This window comes from Tasmannia lanceolata, unplaced genomic scaffold, assembly GCF_043159265.1.
Source record: "Tasmannia lanceolata isolate RefF3 unplaced genomic scaffold, GAP_Taslan_0.1 ptg000004l, whole genome shotgun sequence".
In the NCBI taxonomy this organism is placed as follows: Eukaryota; Viridiplantae; Streptophyta; class Magnoliopsida; order Canellales; family Winteraceae; genus Tasmannia; species Tasmannia lanceolata.
In genome coordinates, this window is record NW_027518681.1 from 13,800,042 (window position 1) to 13,824,628 (window position 24,587).

At 41.0% G+C, this 24,587-nt stretch overlaps 2 protein-coding genes across 3 annotated transcripts; both read left to right on the top strand.

Annotated features, from left to right (window-relative positions):
* Positions 1-14,977: 14,977 nt before the first annotated feature.
* LOC143875587 (polyol transporter 5-like) lies at positions 14,978-18,967 on the top strand. 2 transcript variants are annotated; one of them, XM_077377182.1, is made up of 3 exons: positions 14,978-15,254; positions 16,822-17,363; positions 17,875-18,967. In XM_077377182.1, the coding sequence occupies exons 1-3, from the start codon at positions 15,122-15,124 to the stop codon at positions 18,769-18,771; spliced, it is 1,572 nt and encodes a 523-aa protein (XP_077233297.1). In that variant the 5' UTR covers positions 14,978-15,121; the 3' UTR covers positions 18,772-18,967. The 2 variants fall into 2 exon arrangements, with proteins under 2 accessions (XP_077233297.1, XP_077233298.1); XM_077377183.1 differs by lacking the exon at positions 14,978-15,254 and adding an exon at positions 16,017-16,070.
* A 2,485-nt stretch (positions 18,968-21,452) lies between these two features.
* LOC143875913 (protein FAR1-RELATED SEQUENCE 5-like) lies at positions 21,453-23,885 on the top strand. The gene has a single exon (XM_077377492.1). The coding sequence runs from the start codon at positions 21,453-21,455 to the stop codon at positions 23,883-23,885; it is 2,433 nt and encodes an 810-aa protein (XP_077233607.1).
* The last annotated feature ends 702 nt before the right edge of the window (positions 23,886-24,587 follow it).

Sequence of the window (24,587 nt, forward strand, 5' to 3'; positions counted from 1 at the left end):
GTTTGAAAAGAATGTTTGATTTTGTTGAGGCTCGAAGGTGTTCGCAAAAGGATTTTTTTTAAACTTGGGATTTGTGGCGTTTAAGGCTCTGGCGTCCAAGGATGACCTTCTGATGTTTTGGCATACAAGCTTCTTGAATGGCTAAGGTTCAATGGCTTTGAACTTTTTTTTTTTTTTTAGGAGTCTGGCGGCATTTCCTGGCAAGACTTCATCTGCACTGTGCAAGCTAGACTGATTGAATTCCCACTTTGTCTTTGAGATCTTGCACTGATATTTGGGATTCTACGACTCTGGGTCTTCTCTGAATGCTGAAGATTTTGAAATTTTCAATCTACTTATCGACTCCGCTTCCTGCGATTCTGATTCTCTTGAGGAGTTGACGCGGGGCATGCTCCCTTCTCCTTTCTTCTCTGGATTCTATCTTATTTTTCTTTGTTCATTCTGATTTTTATTTTTTTGCTTGGATGTGGGGAATGCCCCTACGCCTGGAATGCTTTAACTTGAAATTCCATCGCAATGTATAGCCCAAGTATTCTTTTTGGGGTTCATGCTCTATGCTCATGACTTTGTTGTCTGAAAGTCTTCTCTCAATTTTTCATTCACTGCATTTGATGTTTGGTATTCTTTATTTGAATTTTTTTGCTTTTTTGACCTGTCTGAAGCCGAGGGTGACTCACATTGAACGATGCCAAGGCACGCTTCTGGTTTATCCTCATAGGACCAAGCAACACTTCTTTGAACCCTCTAAATAGGTTTATCGATTCTTTGCGCTCTTCGGGAGATTTTGCCAATCCTTACTTCCCGAGTTTCGGATTTCGATACCACTATCCACGGTATCGATTTCATCTGCAAGTGGCTTTGCTCGACGCTCTTCCTCTCGTTTGATTATCTTTCAAATCACGAGGAGAATTTCATCGGCATCCTCGTCCGAGGAGGGTGTCTTTAGTTATTTTAAACATTAGATCCAAGAGTGAATCATAAAACATTGAAGATATTGAAATCAAACTTTATTGAATTGAAAACTTTCAAGTACATCAATAGTTCTCAACACGCCTCAGTGGGGTCTTCATCAGACTTGACAGAAAATAAAACACCGACTCTAAATGAAAAAGACTGACAAACAGGACACCCCCTTCTTTTTTTTCTTTTTTTTTTGACATTGACACTATGACTCACCAACCTTCAACACAAGAGTTGGTATACACTCGATAGAAGTTAAATCTTGAAACATGACATTTGGAACACCTCACTTGAAACACGACACTTGGACGCGGACAAGGACTAGGCACTGAAGTTCAGAAGTACACGTCTTCCTCCATGATGTTGTCGGCTAGTGGTTTCGGTCCTGGTATAGGAATCTCGGAAGAGGCGGTCCCATGCAGTTTTGTCGACCTGGCCCAAACTGCCCTTGAAAACCTGCTGGTGGCATCATGCTCTCTGCCCTGACATTCTTCGGAGGCTCACATTCTGACATTTTTTCTTTCCCTTTCGGTTCATCCCTCTGCTTTGATGCAGCATAAACAGAGGTGGTGGAACCTTTGAAGGGTTGAATAGGTCTAACCGGTGCATAATTCATGAAAGCACAGAGTTCAGGAAGAAGGGAAGAGTCTCCATCTATCTCGTCCTGAATTTTGTGTTTCAATGCCAGGCACTTTTCTGTTGTATGACCAATACCTCTATGGTACTCGCAATACTGATCTCTTCTCCAGTGCTTGGGGAGTGGGTTAGGAATAAGCTTCGGATCTAAAAGTGTCAAACGACCTTCGCTGACCCATTTCTTCATGATAACTTCCTGAGAACATGGTAGCTGAGCGCATTCTCTCCTCAGTCTCTGACCCATCCTCTCTTCCACTTCTATGATTGGCTTCTTAAAAGGTTGACGATAAGGTTCAACATTCTGAACTTCACTGGGAACAAATACAGGCTTCGTCCCACTATGCAAATCAACGTATCTGTCAAGAATTAAACTCTGAACTGATGTTTCTTCTGTCATAGTACCCATATCGGCAAACTGCTTAGGAGCTGAATCATATCCGGTAGACAGATATCGTATCTGAGTTTTCATCTCCCTCACTTCTTCAGTTAACATGGCCATCTGACCAAAGAGTTTAACCATCCAGTTTTCCATTCGGATGAGGGCCGACCTTTCAAAAGATTCCTCCATTGGTCGAAGGCTTGATGGAACAGGTGGCATTTCTGAGATAGGACGAATAAGGGATGCAGGATCCAATAATGGTTCATCCGTAGAGATAGCTCCTACCATCGGTAAAGGGCCAACTGATCTTTGCACTGGTTTTTTGGTAGCCCCGGGTTCTCCAACAACTACCTTACCATCCTTGATAAGTTTTAGGATCTTATGCTTCAAGGCTTGGCAACTGTTGGTTGAATGTCCATGAACTCGATGATACTCACAGAAGTCTTGTTCATAAAAGTTGCTAGGAAGAGGATTTGGAGGAGAAGAAGGTTCAGGAAGTTCAAGTTTACCCACTTCGACCAATCCTCTCAAAGCTTTTTCAAAATTCTTCGGCAATGGAGGAATCTCTTTACCTGGCTTCTGAATAGGCTTGTTTCTTTTCTGAGCCACCTTCTTGAAAGGTTGACGAGAGGTCTCCACATTACTGACTTCTTCAGCTGCCACCATAGTCCTCTTTCCGTCTCTAACATCAGTTGAGGTCCTTGTCTTTAGGCCTTTAGCCAGTGCATCCTCTACTTGGGTTCCCGTCTTGATGAGGTGATTGAAATCGAGAAAGTATTGGATAGCCATATGATGATAATACTGTGGAGACAGATTCTTCACCACAATTTTAATCTGATCTTCATCGGACAATCTGTGGGTCATCCGAACAGCTTTTCTTCTCCATCTTCGGATGAAGGAAGTGAAAGTTTCATTATGCCCCTGTTTCAACATTTTCAGATCCCTTTTGGTTACCTCTATCCCTTCCTCCATGGAAAATTGTTCCACAAACTTGTTAGCAATGTCTTCTAAGGTTCGGATCTCTTCAGACTTTAAGCTCAAAAACCATTTCTTAGCAGTTCCGACTAGAGATCGAGGGAATACGAGGGCAATCTGCTCTGGAGAAAGTCCATGTTGCTGTAGAAGAGGAATGACAGATTTCAGATGACTGGTGGGGCATCCCGTCCCATCATACTTGTCAAGATCAGGTACTGTGAACTTAGGAGGAAGAACAACTCCCGGGACTGTCATGAAGTCGGACATGTTCAACTTCTTAGGGCCTTGGAACTTCATGCTTTCCATTTCTCGGGTTAGCTTATCCAATCTATTTGTTATCGCTCTGCCCTCATTGGCTCTCTCCAGATGAGGGAAACAATTATCTTCTGCATACTGCTCATCCTCGACATCGTCTTCGACATTCAAAACAGCAAGCCTGGCCATTGCAGGATGTGGGGGAGGTATAAGTGGAATTTGCCGGGGTACAGGTTCTTCAGAAGTAGAACCTCTATCACTTTTCAGACGGACTATCTCCTCACTCATATTATTCATCTGTTGGAGCATAGACTTCATCAACTCATTCATCTCGGCCAGAGTATTTCCAGATTCAGCCATAGGTTCTGGTGTGGGTTGAATAGAAATAGGTACTGCAAATGAGTGAGGTCAATAAGGTCAGATTCCCGCCATGGAATGGACAAACACTATAGCTCAATATAGGGTAATCAAATGAAAATCCCATACACAAGCTGAGACAAAAGATGATACGAGTATATCCTCCCATGGATAAAATCCGGCAGCATAACATCTATGCAAGAAATGTGGTAAGATAAGCACATGGTTTGTCAACGAACCAGAAAAGATAATGATTACGCTCAAGGTTTCTAAAAAAAAAAAAATCGGCAGCATGACGGCTATACTAGGAGATATGGTACGGTAAGCACATGGTTTGTCAACAAGCCTAAAAAGATAGTGACCACACTCAAGGTATTTAGGAAAAATCCGGCAGCATGACGGCTGTAGTAGGAGAGACTCAGCAACTAAACATGAAGAGTATGCCGTCATGGTCAAGATAAAGCAGGGCTCTCAGCAAGAACACACACTCCGGTAATGATGATGGCAAGATAGACTCATAATCGACATGCGGAGTGATCTGATCAGGATCGATCAAATGATCAGGCTCACAGAAAACAGATCATGACTAAAAGAGCCAAGAATCTTATGATAATCCACAGAATGGATAGATGGGGAAAAATTGATTAGATTAGAAGGAAACCTAACTAAGAAGCAAGCCCTAATCTAATAATAAATATATACATATATATACATCCTAACCAGGGGCACCAACCCTAGTCTAATCTAGCGGAGTCGAGAGAGTCTCGACTCATGACAGACAAGTGAGTGTACTAGGACTGCGTCTGTAGCCACATAAGGTGGGCTACAATAATCTATAGATAGGACATGGCTCCTAAACCTAGGCTCCAACATGTGTAAGCCACACATGTTCGTCCTTATATGAATGCAATATACTTATATAAACACGGGTACTTCCTAGTTGGGTTTCACTAGGTCAGTAAGTATATACATAATATATAAAACAAAGTAGGGCTCCGAACTCAATCTATCAGGTACTATGCGTATGAAACATACTTAATATGTATAACTCAAGTGCACCGAGTGTTATACATAGTATGCTTCATTGCTCATCGGCTGCTGTAAACACAAGTGCACCGAGTGTTTACGGCTGCAGCGCTGGCGCATAGCTTGGAAATAGATTCAACAGCACCATCAGGGTGTAATGACATCCCAGTCGGGCACGCATTGAATCTATCCCGTGGAGCCAATAATGAAAAACAAATAAAAAACAATGAAAGGAATAAAAAATATGATAATGCATGATGTGTAGTGTGTGAATCCCATGTTTTAATTACGCACCTATCTGGTGCCCCTGGATTTCTAACGATAAAGTTCCCATTTAACTTGGTTTTGACCCAAATTTCCTCAAAATTAATTAGAAATGGCATTTTTACAGAGTTAGGCAATGTTTCAAAAATTCCCCAGCAGAGTCGCCAGCCTGTGGAACCAGATCCGAGACGGGGGCGGAGGACGGGCCCCCGCGCGAGTCTCTCTAGATCGTCCACGTGAAGGAGAGCTCCGCCAAGGAACTCTCGAAAGAGTGCCCCTCACAGCATGAGCGGCGATGTAAAGTGAGATACCTCTCGATTCGGGGACTAGCCCCGATTCGAGGCGTACCTTAAGCAAAGAAAGAGTCGCCATCCAAGGAAGTGGGCCCTGGATCCCATGCTGTGCTCTGTCGCAACAGATAACCAGAGATACAAAGGGTTCGTGCCTGATGACGAATGGGGAAGGGATTAGGCGCCCCCAATTCGCCCAAGTGCTAGCACCTGGTCTCTTATGCCATTTATTATTAATTTTGAAGAGTTTTGGGAGAAAATCATGTGAAATGGGAACAAATATCTCCGAGACAACGTCTAGCTAATCATGCATGTCTCGGAGATGAATAAGAAACACACACAAAAGAAATGAAAGAAGTGTCGCCTACGAATAGCTAGATTATGTGTGACATGCCTGATTGGTGTCTAAGTTCTGGTGGACGAACACATGCATGCTACAACTAAAGGTATAGGATCTGTACATGAAAGTAAGAAAACACAACAAAGCATACAACACAACACATGACTTGACACGACAAACCCTAAACTCTAATGCAATGCTTGACTCGGACCAGGATGGCCATCCATCCTAGCTGCACTACGTATCCCGGCCTCGGGAAGAATCAGAGCCAACGTAGTTCGGTGTCCTATGCTAAACTACAATGCCTAAACCTCTAGGACCGCTATCCTAGACTCGATCAACTAGACTCGACTAGTTTTTAAAGCTTTTTGTGCGATTGCTTAAATTCAAGTGGATTGTAATTTTTAGGACTCTATATGCCCTAACTAATGCAAGTTGATTAGCCTTAAGCTAATGCAGGTGGGCCCTATATCCTATGTGTATCTAGGCTGTGCATTCTAAGGAAAACCATGGGTTGACTATATGCTTCCTAGTCTAGCCATCGGTTCGACTAAATGTCTAACCGATCGACTTGAGGCCTCCTAACTCTAGGGACACTCACACGACAGGACACACCATATCAATACAAATCAGGACCGACTCCTAACTCTAAAACACCCTAAATATCTAGGACAGACTCCTAACTCTAGGGGAAGATCTTTTTTGAAAAGGTTTTGAAGTTTTTTTGTATTTTTTTGGAATATTTGAAATGTTTATTTTTAAAGGTTTGGCTGGACCTGGGATGTGGACCCCAAGCTGCACTACGTACCCTGTTGAAAGGGATCAAGCCAACGTAGTTCGGACTGAATTCCTAACTACTCTGCACATGACTCAAGATTTTTTGAGATTTTTGATTTTGATTATGTTTTTGGATTTTGAATTGTTTTTGAGATGTTTTTGAATTTTCAAGTGTTTTTTGGAATGTTTTTGTTGTTTTCAAGTATTTTTGAAATGTTTTTATTATTTTTTGACACCAGAGAATAAAATCCTATCATCATACGGGTAGGGAGACTTCTGGAATCCCGCAAAGGTTGGATAGCATCCTATGCTTTGCGGGGGAACGAACAGGAAAATAACTCGGCAAGGGTTGGACAGCATCCTATACCTTGCAGGAGCGGGTAAAGATCACGACTTGATGAGAGGATGGACAGAATCCTAACCCCTATGATGATAGGAAAAACTCCTGGACTGACTGAAGGACTGACTCCTGTGCTGAAGACTGTTATAATTACTATTTATAATTACTATACAAGATTACTATTCAAAAATACTATTCATAATTACTATTTATAAGTACTATTCAAAACTACTATTCAAAACTACTATTCAAAACTACTATTCAAAGCTACTATTTATAAGTACTATTCAAAGCTACTATTCAAAACTACTATTCAAAACTACTATTCACAGTAGGACCTACCAAGTACTATTCATACATCGGCGGGCCCCACACAAGCGGGTCCCACATCAGCAGGTCCCACATCGGCAGGTCCCACACAAGCGGGTCCCACACGTCAACGGGTCCCACACCAGCAGGTCCCACACACAGCGGGCCCCACACACAGCGGGCCCCACACAGCGGGCCCCACACAGCAGCGGGCCCCACACATCAGCGGGCCCCACACAGCAGCGGGCCCCACACAGCAGCGGGTCCCACACATCAGCGGGTCCCACATCAGCGGGTCCCACACACAGCGGGTCCCACACACAGCGGGTCCCACACACAGCGGGTCCCACATCAGCGGGCCCCACACATCAGCGGGCCCCACACACAGCGGGCCCCACACATCAGCGGGCCCCACACATCAGCGGGTCCCACACATCAGCGGGTCCCACACATCAGCGGGTCCCATATCAGCGGGCCCCACACTCAGCGGGCCCCACACATCAGCGGGTCCCACATCAGCGGGCCCCACACATCAGCGGGGTGTCTACAATCACAAGCAACTCAAGCCTCCAAATAAAACTCAAGAACAAAAACAAACATTCAAGAGAAACTACTTACATGGACTGCTAATCGAGTTTAAAAAAAATGATCAAAGCTCGGAAAGATTTGAAATCAGCAGCTTGATCCTCACTCCTTTCAGATTTGCAGACCTCGGATCTTGGCCGGAGATGGAATCATTGCAGGAGGTAGTAAAAATCGACGGAATCCGATGATACTGACCGAAGAAGGGAGAAATTTGCCGGAGATCCGCCGGATCTGAGACGCTTGTGGCGTAGATGGAGGTGAAGAAGGTGACTGGTAATGAGAGATGTGCGATCGGATTCCGGCAAGGAATTCGCCGGAGAAGATGACTGGCCGGATCTCTCTCTCTGCCGATTTTCTTCTCTTTTTTTTTTCTTTTTTCCCCCTGGTTTTTCTCCTCTGCTCCCTTTTTTTCCACTGTCGATTTCCTTTCTTTTTTTTTGGTTTTCTCCTTCGTTCCCTTTTTTTCCACTGTCGATTTCCTTTTTTTTTTTTTGGTTTTCTCTTTTTTTTCCACTGTGTTTTTTTTCTTTTTGCTCCTCCTTTTCTCTCTGGTTCTTCCCCTCTGCGAGAGAACCGAGCTCTCCTCTTGAGTGGGGAGACTCATCATGAGGAGAGCAATCATCATTTATTTTTTGTCCCCCTCTTGTCCCCCCCCATTTCCCATTTCTTTGCAAAATAATAAATAACAAAATAAAAAATAATTTTCAAATGGCATTGGATGCCATGCGAAAACCAAAACCACTCATTACGCCCACTTTAAAAACAAAGAAAATGATGACTGTCCTTATTCTCTCTTTGACCACATAAGCGGGTCCCACAACAGCGGGCCCCACACAAGCGGGCCCCATGCAAGCGGGTCCCACATCAGCGGGCCCCACATCAGCAGGTCCCACACAAACGGGCCCCACAAAAGCGGGCCCCACAAAAGCGGGTCCCACACAGGCGGGTCCCACACAAACGGGTCCCACACAAGCGGGCCCCACATTCTCTTTTGCTCGGATTAATTTCATTCATTTTCCGTCTGACCTCGGGATTTTATTCGAATATGCGGGTTTAGGGCCTTGTCAAAATGGGGTGTCTACATATATATATATATATATATATATAAGATTTCAATTTCTTGAAATTTCGGATTTCGGTCGAAATTTAAAACCATGTCTATAACTTTATAAGGGAAGGGATATATCCGCCCCTTGTGATTACTTGGGACACCCAGCAACAGTGTATCAATGACTGCAGAGGGGCTGATGTACTTCATGTCAGAACGTTTCAATGGGGCTGATTGCCACATACACTGATGCTGGGTGTCCCAAGTAATCAAAAGGGGCGGATATATCACTTCCCAAATTATAATCACTTATATCTGAGTGTTTATAGTAGGAACTAGCATTGTTTTATATTCTCTTATTTCTAATATATAATAGAAAATCCATTGAAATGTTGTTCAAAGTACATACATGTGAATAATCATGCATTTGAAGTGCATATTATGTTGAGAGTCATCACTGACTCTCTACACATGTGCCGGAGGGGCCGGGCCAGTGCGGCACGATGCGAGGCGGGCCCACACATGGGGTAAATCCTATTGTGACTAGGACTTGGGAATATTATGTAGTTAATTAGGAGTTTAGTTTCTAAATTGGATTGTTAGCTTGTTTTGCTTTATTAGAAAGAGAAAACCGTCTGAGAGTTGGGAGGTTGAGTCCTAGTCGGACTTTGGTTTCTTAGAGTGGTTGTTTAGATTGTTTAGGAGTCTTAATTTAATTAGAGTTAGGCTAGAAGTAGGTTAGTCTTGGTTTGCTTATAAATATAGATGGACAAGTAAAACTTGAATATAGCAGAGAGATAAAAATTTGCCGTGAATAGAGAGTGCCAAAAGTGAAAAACGTGTATGCCGAGTGTCACAGAGTAGTGTATTAACGTTTTGGAAGTGAGAGACAAGCCGAGAGAAATAACGTTAAGTGAAAAACAGAGAGTAGTGTGTATGTGAGAAAAGCATCAGTGCAAGCGTATTGTTTTATGGGTTGAATAAAATATTCATAGATCTCTCTCTCTCATAAATTTTGAAGAGAAGATTTTCTACTAATTCTTGGATGATTTACAATGAAGAAATGTGTATTTAAATAGAACACTCAAAAGGATAAACATAGAAAGATATAATCTCAATCTAATCTACTTTCCTAACAAACCTACCTATATCATTTTGCCACCAAACCAAATCAAACCTAATATCCTGATTTATTTAGCTTGCCCCATCTAACCTACTTACTAATTTGATCTAATTGCCTCATCAAACCAAATTACCACATTTAACTAACATGCCTAATCTACCACCAAGATGATCCAACGATGAATCTCAACCCAATACAACCGTTGGATCTCACATATTCTATCATGCCCCCTTAAACGTATATGGATTGGAAATCGATATACGTTTGATTACAATAGATAACCCAATATATATATATATATATATTGGGTTATATATATATATATATATATATATATGAGGAAAGTGTTGGTGAGCTTAAGCGCCCCAATCACATGGGTCCCACATTTTCTGTGGTGATCCAAACCATTCATTTGCAAGGCCCTATCATAAATAGGTGTGTACCAAAAATCAGCTCCATAGGATCATCCTAACCCCTCCATTTGTGGAGGGCAAAAATGGGCAGATTTGTGGACAAATAATGTCTGTCCATTTTGACCTCCACAAATGGATGGGTTAGGATGATCCTATGGAGCTGATTTTTAGTACACACCCCATCTATGTAAGGGCCTTTCAAATGAATGCTTTGGATCATCCTAACAAAGTAGGCCCCAATGTGATTGGGCGCTTAAGCTCACCATAAGTTTGGTGAGCTTAAGCTCACCCACACTTTCCTCTCTCTCTCTCTCTCTCTCTCTCTCTATATATATATATATATATATATATATATATATGAGTTAAGTGAAGTGTAGCTAACTTAGCTACACCAACGGCTTAAAATACAGTGGGCCCACATTGTTTGGGTGATCCAAACCATTCATTTCATAGACCCTCACATTGATAGGGTGTGCCCAAAAAATCAGCTCCATAGGATCATCCCCACCCTTCAAACTGTGGAGGAAAAATGGATAGATTTGTGAAGGTTTTTATGCGTCCATTTTTGCCTCCACAAATCGTAGGGTTGGGATGATCCTATGGAGCTGATCGTTCGGGCACACCCTATCTATATGAGGGCCCATCAAATGAATGGTTTGCATCACTCAAACAATGTGGGGCCCACTGTATTTTAAGCCGTTGGTGTAGCTACACTTTTCTCTCTCTCTCTCTCTCTCTCTCTCTCTCTCTCTATATATATATATATATATATATATATATATATATATATATATGAGAATAGAGTTCCTAAGGGTGCCCTCATATAAGCTTATATGAGGTGGCTCTCACAAAACATAATGGGCTCACATTGTTATGATGATCCGAAGCATTCATTTGAAAGGTCCCATCATAGATAGGGTGTGTACAAAAAATCAGCTCCATTGGATCATCCTAACTCCTCCAAAAGTGGGGGCAAAATGGACAGATTTGTAGATAAAATGTGTCTATCCATTTTTGCCCCCACTTTTGGAGGGGTTATGATGATCCAATGGAGCTGATTTTTTACACACACCCTACCTATGATGGGGCCTTTAAAATGAATGCTCTGGATCATCCTAACAATGTGGGCCCCTTATGTTTTTGTGAGAGTCACCTCATATAAGCTATATGAGGGCACCCTTAGGAACTCTATTCTCTCTCTCTCTCTCTCTCTCTCTCTCTCTCTATATATATATATATATATATATATATATATATATATGTATATATATATATTTATATATATATATGAGGAAAGTGAAGCTACACCGGCGGTGTAGCTAACTTAGCTACACCGCCGGCTTAAAATACAATGGGCCCACATTGTTTTGGTGATCCAAACCATTCATTTGATTGGCCCTCACATAGATAGGGTGTCCACCAAAAATCAGCTCCATAGGATCATCCCAACCCTTCAAACTGTGGAGGCAAAAATGGACAAATTTGTGAAGGTTTTTACACGTTCATTTTTTCCTCCACAAATCGTAGGGTTGGGATGACCCTATGGAGCTGATTTTTGGTGGACACCCTATCTATGTGAGGGCCAATCAAATGAATTCTTTGGATCACCAAAACGATGTGGGCCCATTGTATTTTAAGCCGGCGGTGTAGCTAAGTTAGCTACACCGGCGGTGTAGCTTCACTTTCCTCATATATATCCAAAGAATTCATTTGATTGGCCCTCACATATTCTAACACTCTCCATCTCCTCTTTTGTCCTTTGTGTGTGGATTTGCTTCTTACTATGTTATCTTTGTGAAAAAATGTATCAAAGCCTAGGTGCTTTTGATCTCTTAATTTTCTACATATTATATATAAGTACATATTATATGTAGGTACATTGAAAACATTCTTCAATCTCTTCAGTGAAATTTGTTACGGTGGTTGCAATATCCATTGACTAGAGTTAAGGGTGTCAATTTTGGCTCGGCCTCGGAAGCTCGCTCGAGCTCGGCTCGAATCCTTAACGAGCCGAGCCGAGCCGGCTCGTTAAGCTTAACGAGCCGAGCCCGAGTTAGGCCAGGCTCGGCTCGGCTCGGCTCGTTAAGGCTCGTCATGTCAACATCATCTGCAAAAACGTAATGAGGGTGCGTATGTCATGTCAACATCATCTGCAAAAACGTACTGACGGTGCGTATCAAACGGTTGTGAAAAATCGGAAATTAATTTTTTCCCGTAATTGTCATAACTTTTAACCTTTTTTGGTATTTTTTTCTTAATTGTCATAACTTACTACATTTTCTTCGTAATTTTTCATTTTAAACTCAGCTATTTTACTTTTTGTCTGTAATGATTACTTTTTTTTCTTATTTGCTTTTGCTAGCAACATTTGCCATGTGCGAAACTTTATAACCCAAGCTCGATAAAGCTCGCGAGCCTGGCCGAGCCTGACCAAGCCGAGCCGAGCCCGAGCCAAGCCTTTGAGTTTAACGAGCCGAGCCGAGCCTGGCCAAGCTCGGCTCGGCTCGGCTCGTTTACACCCCTAACTAGAGTGGTAGTGGTAGGGGCAATAATGACGACAAACAACAACACTAGGCTCCCACTTGGTAGTGACAGGAGGAGGTTGCGAGGTTTTTTTTTCTCCTCCAACAGATTTAATATAAAACCTGGTGCACCAAAAATGCGGGCTCGGTAAGGACAAAGAGTTAGAGATAGAAGTGTTACACAACTCGAGGAAGGGTGATAGAAAACACTTATTTGGTAATAAAAAATGATATGGAGACCAAGAGTACCACCGAGCAAGGGACCTACAATGAGAATGAGCCATGTGTGCACAAAAATCTTTTCTTTTTGTTGAATTAACTAAATCTTGTGATATTGTGGCGAGAAGTTGAGAACCCATTTTTCTGGTCCCCTTTTCAGTGGTACTCTCGGTTTCCCTAGCAATACTTTTTGGGAATTAATACTCTCTAATATCTTGTATAACAACAATATTAATTATTAGAGCCCCAACTATATACTAAGAAATTGTCCAAATGAACATGATGGTCAATTTAAAAAATTGCAATTGAGATAGGCCATAAGTGAAAAATCGCAGCGATTGAGCAATTTTAATGTGATGGAGGATCATTTCTTTGTTAACAGCCATCCATTTGCCACCAATCAGATGACTAAGAAATTATCCTCATAGATAACTAAGTGGCAACGAACACTTCTAATTGGAGAGAGAGAGGGAAGGAGGGGGGGTTGAGATAGAGAAATTTTACTGTCAGTGCCAAAGTACACGCGAAGAAAGAAGTATTTGGATGATCTAAACAATTCATCTAATAGTCTCAACAGTAGACAGGTTGTGCCCTAAAAATATTTTCCATAGGATGATCCTAACCCTCCGATATGTTTGGTATACAACGGAAGGCTAGTAAGTTTAACTAACAGTAGTATGAAAACTATGAAAATCTGAGAGTTAAGATCATCCTATGGATAATATCTTTGGCGTGTGGCTTCTATGACAAGGGGACATAAAAATGAAATGTTTAGATCATCAATTTTGGTGGGGTACCCCTGTACGTTTCTTCTTTGAAAGTACTTTATAGGAATTATTTGAATATTATTCTCCCTTTTGTTAATAACCGGTTTGATTCATTACAACTAAATTATGGGATTTGCTAGGCTCCATCGCAAAAGGCTTTTCGCGGCTGGTCTGTCGTACCTCAGACCAGCCACCTCGTGAATGGAGACAACAGCTTGTCTCCATTCACGAGGTGGCTGGTCTGAGGTACGACAGACCAGCCGCGAAAAGCCTTTTGCGATGGACGCTAGCAATTCCCTTAAATTATTCAAACGTCGTCTGTCAATAGCCTACATCCGTGATGAAGAAGCTGCTCAGCTCTTCTTTTCTTTTTAACTAATACTACACAATTGTTACAAGCTAGGATTAAGGGTGCATTCGGATTGCCGGAATCTGGGGATAGAATTGGGATCTGATTCCACTTCCAACCCATTCCAACATTCACTTCCAAAAAAAGCAAAAAAAAAAGAAAGAAAGAAAGCAATCAAGGGGCAAAACTGAAACTGTTCTGGACTTATAGGTGGAAAATGCAGGAATTCTAATACCGCCCCAATTGGAATGGAATTTTTGTTAGACTTTTTATTAAAAATTGTCATTATAATTTTTTTTCATTTTGTTCAAGGAAGAGTTGGAGTAGGAATCAGAATATGATGTGGATTCCGACTCCCGATTCGAGCAATCCAAATGCAGGGTCGATTTGGTTGCAAGGCAAAGACTCTGGAGTAGTGTAATAAGTAGTCAACAAAGGGAAGACAAGCATTGGATTTCCCTAGAACTTACCTTGGAGAATAGCAGTAAGTAGTGTTCGGTTGTAGCGGGGAGTAAGGTAGAGAGGAAAGAAAGAGAATGAGAGAAAAAGCATCATTCCCAAAAAAATCCAAGCAACATTCTACCTTGTTAGTGGTTTTGGGTTTTGATTGATATCATATGAAGGGGGAAAGTGTGACACACAAGAAGACATCCCTTAGAATGGCAAGTGCTTTCAATGCAATATTATTATTGGCAATCAATAAAGAAGTGTAAGACATTCAAGGAAAAGAGCTGAAATAGGAAATTAAGAAGCTAGAGAAAAAGGAAAGCAAGAAATTAAATGGTAAAGTTATAAATCGACTCCCAAATATTGTGTCTAAAGATATTTGGGAAGAGAAAGACCAGCCACATAATAATTGACCCCCCATGTGTCTTAAGATATCTGGGTTAGAGAGAGAGAGAGGAGAGAGAAAGACACATGGGGTCAATTTAAGATATTTGGGAGTCGATTTATCACTGCCCAAATAATAATAGATATAGATATTCATTAGGATGTGTATCTTAGGAATATAAAGAAATTTGCCATAATATCCCCTAATAGTCCGTTTATTAACATACAAAGACCGACTGGACTTCATCTATTTAAGCTCTCTAACTTTCACTACTCAACACTATTTATCGCCACTTGGGGGAATATCTCTTGGAAATTTTCTCCCTCTCTACTACACTAAAATTTTATACAGAGAAATGGAGGATGGGGACTTGGTGAAAAGAACTGAATCTGATAGTCCTCGGAATTCTATTAACAAGCCCAGATGGAACAAGTATGCTGTTGGCTGCACGTTTCTCGCTTCCATATCCTCTATTCTCTTGGGTTATGGTGAGAATTTATTTTCTTGTACAAAACGTAAAGTTGTGTAATTTTTCTTCTTTTTCTCTTTTCACTTAGATCTCTAAATTGCTATTTTTCTTTCCCAACTTCCCAATTGTTTCTTTAATTCAGAAGAAATTTGTTATCTCTCATAGTTGAAAAAAAAAAAAATAATTTAATTTCTGTTTCTTTCTCTTTTGATTTCTTTTCCCTTTAGACTGTTCTGTCTTCTTTTTATTAAGAAGAAATACTTTTTAATCCTTCTTTGTCTAAGCCATCTCTAACTGCTAGTTTGGCAATATTGGGCAAAAAAGATCTGATTATGTTGCCCTTAACCCACATGTTTAGGTAAAAGTTGCTTCTTAGGTAAAAAATTTTCATCAGAAAATCTTGATAAAAATTACCCATATTATATTCGTTTTTTTTTCAGGAGAAATTTTCAGTTAGACATGTTTGATAACCATGGTAATTTATTTTCAGCCAAAGGACATTTTTTTTAAGGGAAATGATATCAGCAATGTTTTGATATTTCCACGGAAAATAGATAATTACAGTTCCCAAAAAGCTCTCACAAGCCTTTTAAATACTAGAAGACAAGAAGCTTCGGCGGAAATATTAAAACACTGAAGTGCTGATATTATTTCCCTTCTTTAGGACCATGAGAATTTTTCCTGTAACTTTTTGCCATAAAAAATGATTGTTCCAAAGTGTGCTGACCCTTTTTTTTTTTTTTTTTTTTTTAGGGTAGTGATATTCTTCCTCTCCTCCTCCTCTTCTGGGGGGGTGGATATCACTGCCCCATTTTTTACATACAAATGAATTCAGGTAAAACTTTCTAAGGTTTTCTCTTCCTGAAAAAATTTAATCTGAAACAGTTTTCTTTCATAAACAAATATTCTCTGAATTTTATTGCCAAATATGCCCTTGTGAAAAATCTTTCAGGACTTTTTTTTTCTTCGTTGGCGAACAGGAGGAAAAGTTTTCCCCAAGCCAATGTTATCTTCCACTCTTTTGATATGTGGCAAAACTGCGAAAGTAACATGTATTTTTGTTTCTAATCAGCCTTGTCGGAGCTTTTATAGAAGTGTAAATAACCTTTTGACAGCCCTTTAATCTGCTCCATTTGGTTGCTGGAAATTTTTTGGTTCTTGGGATTTTTGTGGAACTAAAACCTCGCTGAAAGTATCCCGGTAAAATAAAAATCCCACGCTTTGTTTGGTTGATTGAATTGTTGGGAAGAAAAAAAAAATTTCTGCAAGCTTATTTTTGGTTCCTAGGATTATTTTGGTTCTTGGGAGTATTTTTTTTCCTTTCCTAGGATTTTGTGCGGGGTTAATTTGGTTCCTGGGATTATTTCGGGCCAACCAAGGTTTCCTGTGGGAATTCCACAAAAGTCCAAAGAATAAAAAAAATTCCGGCAACCAAACGTAGACTAGTGGAGTGCTAAAATCATTTCCCTTCCTTTTTGGTGAAACTTTCTTAGTTACCGAACATGAGGCTTTTTTTTCATTGTAACCCTAATTACTTTCTTTTTGAATTTTAATTAACCCTCATTAATTTCCTTTCCGTTGATCAGATTGTGGGGTGATGAGCGGAGCTGTGATATTCATCAAAGACAATCTAAAGATAGATGACACAAAAGTAGAAATTGTCACCGGAATTATCAATCTCTACGCCTTAATTGGTTCGGCAGCTGCCGGAAGGATGTCCGATTGGATCGGCCGGCGATACACGATCATATTCGCTGCTTTGATATTCTTTGTGGGGGCATTGATCATGGGCCTCGCCCCCAATTATGCCGTTCTCATGCTAGGAAGGTTTATAGCCGGGATCGGTGTGGGCTTCGGCCTCATGATTGCACCCGTCTACACCACCGAGCTCTCCCCGGCATCATCTCGTGGCTCCCTCACCTCCCTCCCTGAAGTTTTCATCAATTTTGGGGTCTTGCTCGGATATATCTCGAATTTCGCCTTCGCCGGCTTACCGGAATATCTTGGCTGGAGACTGATGCTCGGCTGCGGTGCAATTCCCCCAATTTTCCTAGCCCTCGGCGCCTTGGTCATGCCCGAATCCCCCAGATGGCTAGTTATGCAAGGGCGCCTTGGCGAGGCAAAACGGGTAAGCTTAAACTCTTAGAGTATGTGATTTTTGTAGGGAAAAATACAGATACAGCCCCTCAACTTTCTGACATTTTCAACTACAACCTGACTTTTAAAAGTCACCCAATACACCCCCCGAGGTTTCAATTTATATAAGATAGACCCCCTCAGTTGACGGTTCATCCATGGATCGAAGGGTTAGGATGATCCTATGGAGCTGATTTTTTTGGGCACACCCTATCTATTTCAGGGCCCGTCAAATGATCGCTCATCCAAACAATGTGGACCCACTGTGTTTTTGGTAGTGTTTGGATTCAGGTATGGGATTTGGAGGGGCGTATGGGGTCTTCACTAGCATTGATAGTGTTTCAAAAGAGGGAGTCTACCTTATATAAATTGAAACCTCAGGAGTATAGTTGGTGAGTTTTAAAAGTCAGGGTTAGAGTTGAAACTCAAGAACCTGCAACTCTGATGCTGCTATGATGCTGTTAGAGTTGGTGTTTAATTTTTAATCATATATACTTCAACAGGTACTCTTAAGGACTTCCAACAGTAAAGAAGAGGCTGATTCCCGGTTAGCCGACATCAAAGAAGCCGCCGGAATCCCCAAGGATTGCACCGATGATTTAGTGGTAGTTCCCAAGCGTAGCCATGGGGAGGATGTTTGGAAGGAGCTACTTATTAGGCCTTCGCCGGCAATCCGACGAGTCCTCATTGCGGCACTTGGAATCCACTTCTTCCAACAAGCATCCGGCATAGACGCTGTTGTTTACTATAGTCCCCGCATCTTCGAGAAGGCCGGAATTACGAAGAAAACTGACCGATTAGGTGCGACCGTGGCCGTCGGTTGTAGTAAAATGTTTTGTGTCTTGATAGCCACATTCCTCTTGGATAAAATCGGACGGCGGCCACTCCTTCTAACTAGCACGGCCGGCATGGTATTGTCTCTTGTTTTATTAGCGTCCGGATTGACCATAATTGATCATAATCCAGAGAAGAAGATCATATGGGCAATTGCAGTTTGCATTGCTACAGTCTTAACCTTCGTCGGATCCTTCTCGATGGGCCTCGGGCCGATCGCTTGGGTCTACAGCTCGGAGATCTTCCCACTTAGGTTGCGGGCCCAAGGCGCGAGCATGGGGGTTGCAGTTAACCGTGTGATGAGTGGACTGATTGGTATGACCTTTATATCTATGTACAAAGCCATGACTATAGGTGGGACCTTCTTTATGTTCGCCGGGATTGTGTCCCTAGCGTGGATCTTCTTCTACACTTTCTTGCCGGAGACCCGGGGCAAAAGCCTAGAGGAGTTGGAGACCTTCTTTGAGAAGCCTCAGTTGAGATCAGGGAAAAAAGAGGAAGGAAACTTTGGCCAAATTCAGAATGAAAATGGTGTGGTGGCAAGCAATGGCCATGATCAACTGTAAAATTCGAAAGAATGGATCGTACGCACACGAGTTATGAGGGCATGCAATGCCCGCCATATGCTCTTCTTATGGTTGGGCTCACTCCTATCTGTACTTAATTTCCATAATCTGATGGTAATGCTCTTATAATTCTCCAAAAGCTATTGTCAGCCATTTAAAGAGTGTTCAATAATAAGAGTGACTTTATCCAAAACAAGAGCCTGAGGACACCATTTTCCATTTTTCTTTACTAGTTATTGTGTCTATATATATACTAGTAAAAGTGCACGTGTGTTGCACGTGTGACGGATGTAATTTACTGACATAAAGTTGGATGACCAATAATCAAGTAAACATTAAACAAATATTGGTCATTGGATGGTCAGTTGGCTTGGGAAGATTCAGAAGGTGGCTACATTCATAAGATGTGACCTCAACCATCCCAAAACCCTCTACATTAGGGAAGAAAACCCTATCAAAGTACAATGCAAGCAATCTTGTTCCCAGTTCATGGTCTATGATTGCTTCTTCTTTCCATTCAGTAAGTCTTGGCTCAAACTTTATAGACTCGGCTGCGGCTTTTTTTTCTGAATGGTAAATGGACTTCGCTTTTAGATAGTTGGAAATGTTTTCACATCTTCAATAGAGACTTTTACGTGCCGTCCACAATCTATGTCACCTGGAAAGGCCATAATCATATTAGAGAATACTAATAAAAATAGCATTGACACCATAAGCTAATTAATCAACCAAATAATTATTAATCCATATATGTGATTCAAAGAGAAACAAATAAGCATCAATAGTATTTGTCTCGAATCACATGGTATATAGGTATCATCTTAGGACAACATAACTGATCACAAGCACTATCACTGCAACAGAAGACTAGAATTCAATGGTTTTATATGAATACTGTCCAAGATTTTTTCAGAAGATTGCTAACTTCGTAAATATCAATTGTTTGGCATCCATTCTAAGAACAATTCAAAGCATAAATATAATTTTAAATCTAATTTTTCGTATATATATATATATATATATATATATATATATATATATGAGGAAAGTGAAGCTACACGACCGAGTAGCCAAGTTAGCTACACCACAGCGCATGTGTATTGTGAGCCGTCCGATGAAATCGATCTGAGCCTCTCATTTTAAAAAACAAAGCATTCAGAAACAGCAAGGGTTTCGTTTCTCCTCCACCACAGCGCATGAAGAAAGACTTCTAGGGTATGGGTTTCTCCTCCACCGAGCAAAAGTGAAGCTAAAGATTTCTAGAAATCCGGGTTTCTCCTCCAAACGAGCAAAAGGGTTTCTCCTCCACCGAGCCTCTCATTTTAAAAAAAACGAAAAGGGGGTTTGGGTTTCGTTTCTCCTCCACCGAGCAAAAGGGTGTGGGTTTTTCTTATCCATTTCTCTCTTTCGGTTTTTCCTCCACCGAGCCAAACGAAGAAGGGGTTTGGGTTTGGGTTTCTCCTCCACCGACGCAAACGAAGAAAGAGTAAGGGTTTGGGTTTGGGTTTCTCCTCCACCGAGCCAAACGAACAAAGAGCAAAGAGTAAGGGTTTGGGTTTGGGTTTCTCCATCTCTCTCTTTGGGTTTTTGTCTCCACCGAGCCAAACGAAGAAGTGGTTTGGGTTTGGGTTTCTCCACCGACAAGAAGAGCAAGGGCTTCCTCCACCGCAAGGTATTTTTTTTCTTCTTAGGGCTTTGTTTCAATAAATGGGGAAATTCTACATCTCTGAAGCTTTTTTCCCCTAAATTTTTTTTGCTTCTTCTGTGTAGCAAAGCATTTTTTTATTTTTTTGTGGGTTTGCATCTTAAGCAAAAATTGATGGATTGGAATCGGCGTACTACGGTTTTTCCGGTGACCGGAAACTCAGATTGGTAGGTATTCCGACGAATCTAATATTTTTAGGTTTTGTGAATCATTTATAATTGATGGATTGGAATCTGAGTTAACTAGAAAACTCAGATTCCAATCCATCAATGCCGAGTACGCCAATTCCGTCATCGTCCGGCCTCCGGTTATCGAAAGCTGGTAGCAGATCATCCTCAAAGGTACGCCATTTTAGGGTTAGGTCATTTCATAAAAATAATAAGAAGATAGGGTTAGGTCGGGGTTTGATTTTCTAGTTAATTTTAGTCTATGTTTTTAATGTGATTTTTCCAATCATTTCATTTTAGGGTTTCTCTATTTAACTCGGATGTTTGTTATTTTTGTATCATATACACGAGAAACTACTATGGGATTTTTTCTAATGATTTTAGATTTTGGGAAATGAAGGAGATTTTCCATTCTACATCTCTGAAGCTTTTTTTCCCCCAATATTTTTTGCTTCTTCTGTGTAGGAAAGCATCTCTGACCAATTTTTGGTTAATTGGAACCTTCTATTTGATAGGCCGAGCTGCTCCTATCAAGTGAACAGTTCAGATCAGTCAAAGTGTCTCTTAATCTTGCGGTTTTCTTGAAAATTTTAGTCTATGATTTTTGGAGGGCTGTAATTTACTCTATAATTTTGGTACGGCCTTCCAGATGTGTATCTCATAATCAAGTGTCTCTTAATCTTGCAGTTTTCTTGAAAATTTCATCTGAAATGTCTCTGTGTGTGTGTTTGGTGATAAAAAGACGGAAAAATTGTCTTATTAGTTTTAATTACTGTTGCTTAACTATTATTGTTTGGACTTTCAGCGTAATGGATGATTCGTTGTCGAATGTTTGGGGGTTATCTATTGATGAGGTTGACGCCAACAAATTACTTATGGATGATTCTTTGTCGCAACCCGGTGGCATATTAAATGATGAACTTGAGGGTGGTTTGGTTTCTGTTGAGGAGGATGAAAATTATAATGATTGTTCTTTGGTTGGTGTTGAGGAGGATGTGGAAAATCCAAATGAGGGTGTTGTGGCTTGTGTTGAGGAGGAAATTTCGATTGAGGGTGGGAGCAATGTACCTCATAAACCGGTGGACAAACAGGTGTTTGATAGTGAGGACGCTGCATACGATTTTTATAATTCATATGGGTTGTCTACCGGCTTTGGAGTACGGAAATGTAGGATCATTAAGTCGAAGAAAACAGGAGAAATGATATGGAGAAGATTTGTGTGTGATAAAGAGGGAAAGAGATATGATAAAGATAAGAGAAAGGAGGGTAGGGAAGTTAAAAGGCGTCGCATTGTAAGAGAAGATTGTAACGCAAAGATGGAAATCAAACTGAAAAATGGGAAGTGGGAAGTTAGCAATTTTGTAGAGGATCATACTCACGAACTTACCTCTCCACCGAGGAGGCGTTTGCATCATTCGCACAACAAATTTCATAAGAATGCGACATGTAAAAATTTGATGACGGATCTTGATAAGATTGGACTGGGGCCTAGTCAAATTAAAAGGGCAATTAACGTTACATGTGATGGATCAGGTACTACTCTCACAACAAATCAGGTGGTCACCCATTTGAGAGCACAGAGGGCTAACAATATGGGAAGAGAAGCAGTCGAAATAGCCACAAAATTCCACCAGAAACAATCAGAAGATCCAAACTTCTTCTTTAAAATGGAGTTGGATGTTAATGGAAACTTAAGATCGATGTTTTGGGCTGACTCGCGGGCAAGGGAAGCTTACTTAAAATTCTGTGATGTGATAGTATTTGATGTTACATACAAGACGAATAGGTATAGGATGCCATTTGCACCATTCACTGGTGTTAACCACCATAGGCAGTCTACCTTATTCGGATGTGCTCTTCTAGCCGATGAGAAAGAGGAGACATTCACTTGGCTATTTAAGCAATGGTTGGATTGCATGTTTGGAAAAGCTCCAGGTTGTATTATTACCGATATGGATGTTGCGATGAGAAACGCAATTACAACCGTTTTTCCAAACACCCGACATCGGTTTTGCTCTTGGCATATTAATAAGCACCTAATCGAGCATGTTCCTGCCATGCGAGATTCCACTAATGAATTCTTTAAGGAGTACAATCATTGGTTTTACAGGAGACAGATAGAAGATTGTTTGACAGAATGGGAAAAGTTAGTGCATAAACATCATGTTGATGAAAAAAGTTGGCTAGGAAAAATGTGGGAGCTACGAAGACACTGGGTGCCGGCTTATTTTAGAGATACGTTCACTGCCGGCATGACTTCGAGTTCACGTAGCGAAAGCATGAATGCTTTCTTTGATGGTTTTGTGAACCAGAACACTACATTACAAGAGTTCGTGGAACAATACGATAACGCACTCAAAGATCGGCGTGATAAGGAATCTGAAGCAGATTTCAAGTCTAAAACTTCAAGTGCTGTATTGAAAACAAGGAGCACTCTGGAATCACAGGCAGCAAAAGTTTATACCAGTACAATATTTAACATATTCCAGGCACAATTTAAAGATAGCACCGACTGTTGGGATGAGGAGTTGGGTAAGAATGACAGCATTTCAGAGTATCTTGTAGGATTGAGCGATGAGAATAGGTGGAAATGGTGCAAGGTTGTCTATGAGGAATCTGAATCGGAAGGTGTGAAGGCTTCATGTCAGTGTGCGATGTTTGAGACCGAAGGTATTTTATGCAAACACATCCTACGCATTATGAGAGAGAAACGTTTACTTAGCATTCCCGACCGATACATCTTATTTAGATGGACAGTTAGAGCAAGACATCATTTGGGTGGTGGGGTGGTTACAGGCCAAGGAGGTGATGATGATGATGAAGGAAGTCCTCTTCAGAGATGGTACCGAGTAGCGAAGTTTCACAGAGTGCTAGATAAACTTCAGAAAAATAAGAGCCTTAGCAAGGAGGTGGATGAAAGTTTAGATTTATGGTGTGCGGAAGGTGAAGAAGGTGAAGAGGATGAGAGAGACAACCCAATTGTTTTGCCAAACACTAGTAGCCAAGTACAATCGAATTTTGTGAGCGAATCAAGTGCAATCTCTATTCGCGACCCCATGGTTGTGAGAACTAAGGGTCGGCCTAAGACTGCCACACGGTTTAAATCTGGTGTTGAGAAGTCTAAAGAGATGCCGAGGCAACGCACGTGTGGTAAATGTGGAGGAAAAGGGCATTATATGACTACTTGCAAACAGGGAGAGGGGGAGGAGGTGCATGAGGAAGGGGAGGAGAATGTTTCTTAATCAATCATTCAATTTCCTGGTAATAATACAACTTCATTTCTTATTTTCATAACTATTCGAAAAAATTGAAGGATAGGATTGTATCAGATAGTAGAACTTGGTCTTTCTTATTTTCTTATTTCCTGTTATAGTTGTTGTGCTATTATGGTTCTGTTGAGATTAGGGGATTAAGATTACTCCCAAATTCTTATTTGCAGGGTGTCTCTCTTGGTTTGTAGTTGCTCATTGACTCCACCACTCTACCTCCCTTCACCTTCATTTGTAAGAGTAAACATGTTAGCGTGTTATGTAAATAGCTATGGTCTGATGAACTTTTGATGTTTCTTAACATCTCAAACATCTCAATGTATGTGCTACTCATTTCAATGGGACTTTGGTGATTGCTGTGGTGTTGCATTACATGACAAGTAAAAGGGTAGGGATATGATTTAGGGAAATATGAGGCTTTTCAGTTACACGCTTCTTGATCTTTCATGGCTTGAATGTGACACACCTGCTACATAGTAATTGGATTGAGTTGTGGACATTAGTGTGGTATGCAATGTTCAGTTTATTTATACCTTTTTTCACTTTCATTTCTTCATTGGAAATTGTTGTTGCAGGGGGGTGGCGTGGATCATTCTTTCCTTATCGGCATTTTGATGGAGTAGGGCTTAGTCTTTTACGTTTGCTAGAGCTGCAGTTTGCTTACCGAGAGGAGTA

Bases quoted from the DNA above. Each gene is read 5' to 3' on its own strand.
- LOC143875587 (XM_077377182.1), top strand. From the start codon at position 15,122: ATGGAGGATGGGGACTTGGTGAAAAGAACTGAATCTGATAGTCCTCGG. The intron at 15,255-16,821 runs GTGAGAATTTAT...TCCGTTGATCAG, and splicing joins CTCTATTCTCTTGGGTTATG to ATTGTGGGGTGATGAGCGGA. The intron at 17,364-17,874 runs GTAAGCTTAAAC...ATACTTCAACAG, and splicing joins GCCTTGGCGAGGCAAAACGG to GTACTCTTAAGGACTTCCAA.
- LOC143875913 (XM_077377492.1), top strand. From the start codon at position 21,453: ATGGATGATTCGTTGTCGAATGTTTGGGGGTTATCTATTGATGAGGTT.